Below are 2,498 nucleotides of genomic sequence, written 5' to 3' on the forward strand. Positions count from 1 at the left end.
CTTGTATGTTGTTTTGTGTCTCTTGTATGTTGTTTTGTGTCTCTTGTGGTTGTCTTGTGTCTCTTGTAGTTGTCTTGTGTCTCTTGTATGTTGTCTTGTGTCTCTTGTGGTTGTCTTGTGTCTCTTGTAGTTGTCTTGTGTCTCTTGTATGTTGTCTTGTGTCTCTTGTATGTTGTTTTGTGTCTCTTGTATGTTGTTTTGTGTCTCTTGTATGTTGTCTTGTGTCTCTTGTAATTGTTTTGTCTCTTGTAGTTTGTTTTGTGTCTCTTGTAGGTTTTTTGTGTCTCTTGTGGTTGGTTTTTGTTTCTCTTTCCTGCAGTTCCACATCGCTATTCTTACTTTTAAGATTTGCTCTCCTTTTGTTTTCAGTAGTTTATATATATTCATATCTCAGAACAGTGTGTCCAGGTGGTAATAATATTAGAGTAAATAATCATCTCTGTGAGACACTGAAAGGACTCGAGGTGACGATGTTTCTCAGGTCTTTGTGGACTAAAAGTCTGCTGAATCTCTTTCACTGTGGATAATTACCTTCTAATGAGAGTGAATAGACGCTTCACCTCCTCCATTCACCGAGGAGGAGGAGGAGGAGGAGGAGGAGGAAGGAGGCCAGCTGGAACACTGCTGTGTTTGAAGTACAGAGTTTGAGGGAAAGTTTCAGTGTAAGAAAAGTATTTTTAAGCACTTTAAAGTGTGGTATTAGTACTTTTACTGTAACAGAGTATTTTTTTTATCATGGTATTAGTACTTTTACACAGAAATCATCAGATGAGTCGTAACAAGACGTTACAGTTTGAACTGTCCTCATCAACAGCCTCCTTGTTCACAGTCTCTGAAGCCTTCTGTCCTCGGAGGGGGGGGGGAGAGAGGGGAGGAGGAGGGAGGAGGAAAGAGGAGGAGGAGGGAGGAGGAGGAGGGAGGCATTATTAGAGCGACACAAAAAGACGGACAGTTTGTGTGCCTTACCCAGAATGCATTTGGTGAATATTTCATTACCAGCTGTGATTGTGGGCTCTGAGGTCAGAGTCAATGAAGGGTTAATCCCTCACTAATAGCACACAGAGACATCATCTGATTACATCATGGACTTTACTTCACTGTCCAGATGTGTTGATGCTGTTTGTTGTTTGTAGAGATCCGAGGCTACAAACACGTGAGGAGCTTATAGAATATGAAGCATTAAGTGAGCAGGATATGAAGGAGGTACAATAACACACATTAATGCTGCAGGAATATTAATCCAGAAACATTAGATAGAAAAGGAAACATTTTACCGATCATTCGATACTTTTACTACATTTATGTACTTCTACCTCCGTCAGGTTCTGCATGGACTGTTCTCTGTAGTGGAGTATTTTCCCAGTGTGGTGTTAGTACTTTATTGCAGTAGAGGACCTGAATACTTCTTGTACTATTACAAAGAACATCCTGTTTATGATCATGAAAAGAGTTTTGGGCTCAGATGAAGAACAGAAGTGAGAGAAATCTTTATAAAGTAATCAGTAAAGTAAAGATCTTAAAGTGATGCACTGACTCTCTTCCAGCCACAGAGTCTGCAGACGGCAGCATCGACCTGCCGGTTCCTCAGCAAATCCACATCAGCAGCATCACCTGTGATTCCTTCAAGATCAGCTGGGACATGGACAGCAGAGGCAGCGAGAGGATCACTCACTACTTCATCGACCTCAACAAGACGGAGAACAAGAGCTCCAACAAGTTCAAGCACAAGGTTGGTCCGACAAAACGTCCACCGGGAGGTTTGGGGTTAAGCCCAAAAACAGCATTTAGGGGACAGGAGAAGCTGGAAACACGTGAATTCCTCAATATTTCTAGCACGTTTTTTAACATTGGTGACACTTTTGAACACTTGGAAGAATGTTGAAATATAGATTCCATTGTCTTCCAATTTTTGTAAAATAAATTACTGAAGGAATTCAACCTGCGTTAAATCAAGAGAAAGTAAAGACCACCGGGAGAAAAATGTGACCGGAGCCAAAAACACCTCGAGCGTCTTTGGGGTTCAGAAGGTTTTAAACAAAACCGAAACCGTCTCATTCGAACGCTTCTTCCTCTGTGGTGGTTTTAATTGCACCGACTGGAAACTGGAAACGGTCCTCCTGCGTCTTTGTTTTTTCAGGATGTACCGACGAAGCTGGTGGCGAAGGCGGTTCCGCTGCCGATGACGGTGAGAGGTCATTGGTTCCTGAGTCCTCGCACAGAGTACACCGTGTCCGTCCAGACCGCCGCCAAACAGCCGAACGGAGAATACGCCGTCTCTCAGTGGAGCGAGGTCATCGAGCTCTGCACCGCAGGTCGGACACTTAACCCTCGAATCTCCCTTAAAAAAAGTGATTCTGAGGGGACAAAAGTGTCAAAATCTGCCATAATATTTAGTATAGCAGTTTTAAATATTACAGCAGTGATGCCTCTAGTGGACACCAGGAGAATAACGTGTGTGTGTGTGTGTGTGTGTGTGTGTGTGTGTGTGTGTGTGTGTG

General features: G+C 43.0%; 1 protein-coding gene across 1 annotated transcript; it reads left to right on the forward strand.

The window, feature by feature from the left end:
• Nucleotides 1–1,462: 1,462 nt before the first annotated feature.
• Nucleotides 1,463–2,393, forward strand: LOC116401476 (phytanoyl-CoA hydroxylase-interacting protein-like; the record flags this gene model as incomplete). Its single annotated transcript, XM_031879888.1, has 3 exons — nucleotides 1,463–1,475; nucleotides 1,545–1,729; nucleotides 2,138–2,393. Coding segments are annotated over exons 1-3 (454 nt in total), but the record flags the coding sequence as incomplete, so codon positions are not given.
• Between the last annotated feature and the right edge of the window lie 105 nt (nucleotides 2,394–2,498).

The sequence above is a fragment of the Anarrhichthys ocellatus genome, unplaced genomic scaffold, assembly GCF_004355925.1.
Source record: "Anarrhichthys ocellatus isolate YVR2014 unplaced genomic scaffold, GSC_Weel_1.0 scaffold476, whole genome shotgun sequence".
NCBI classification, from domain to species: domain Eukaryota; kingdom Metazoa; phylum Chordata; class Actinopteri; order Perciformes; family Anarhichadidae; genus Anarrhichthys; species Anarrhichthys ocellatus.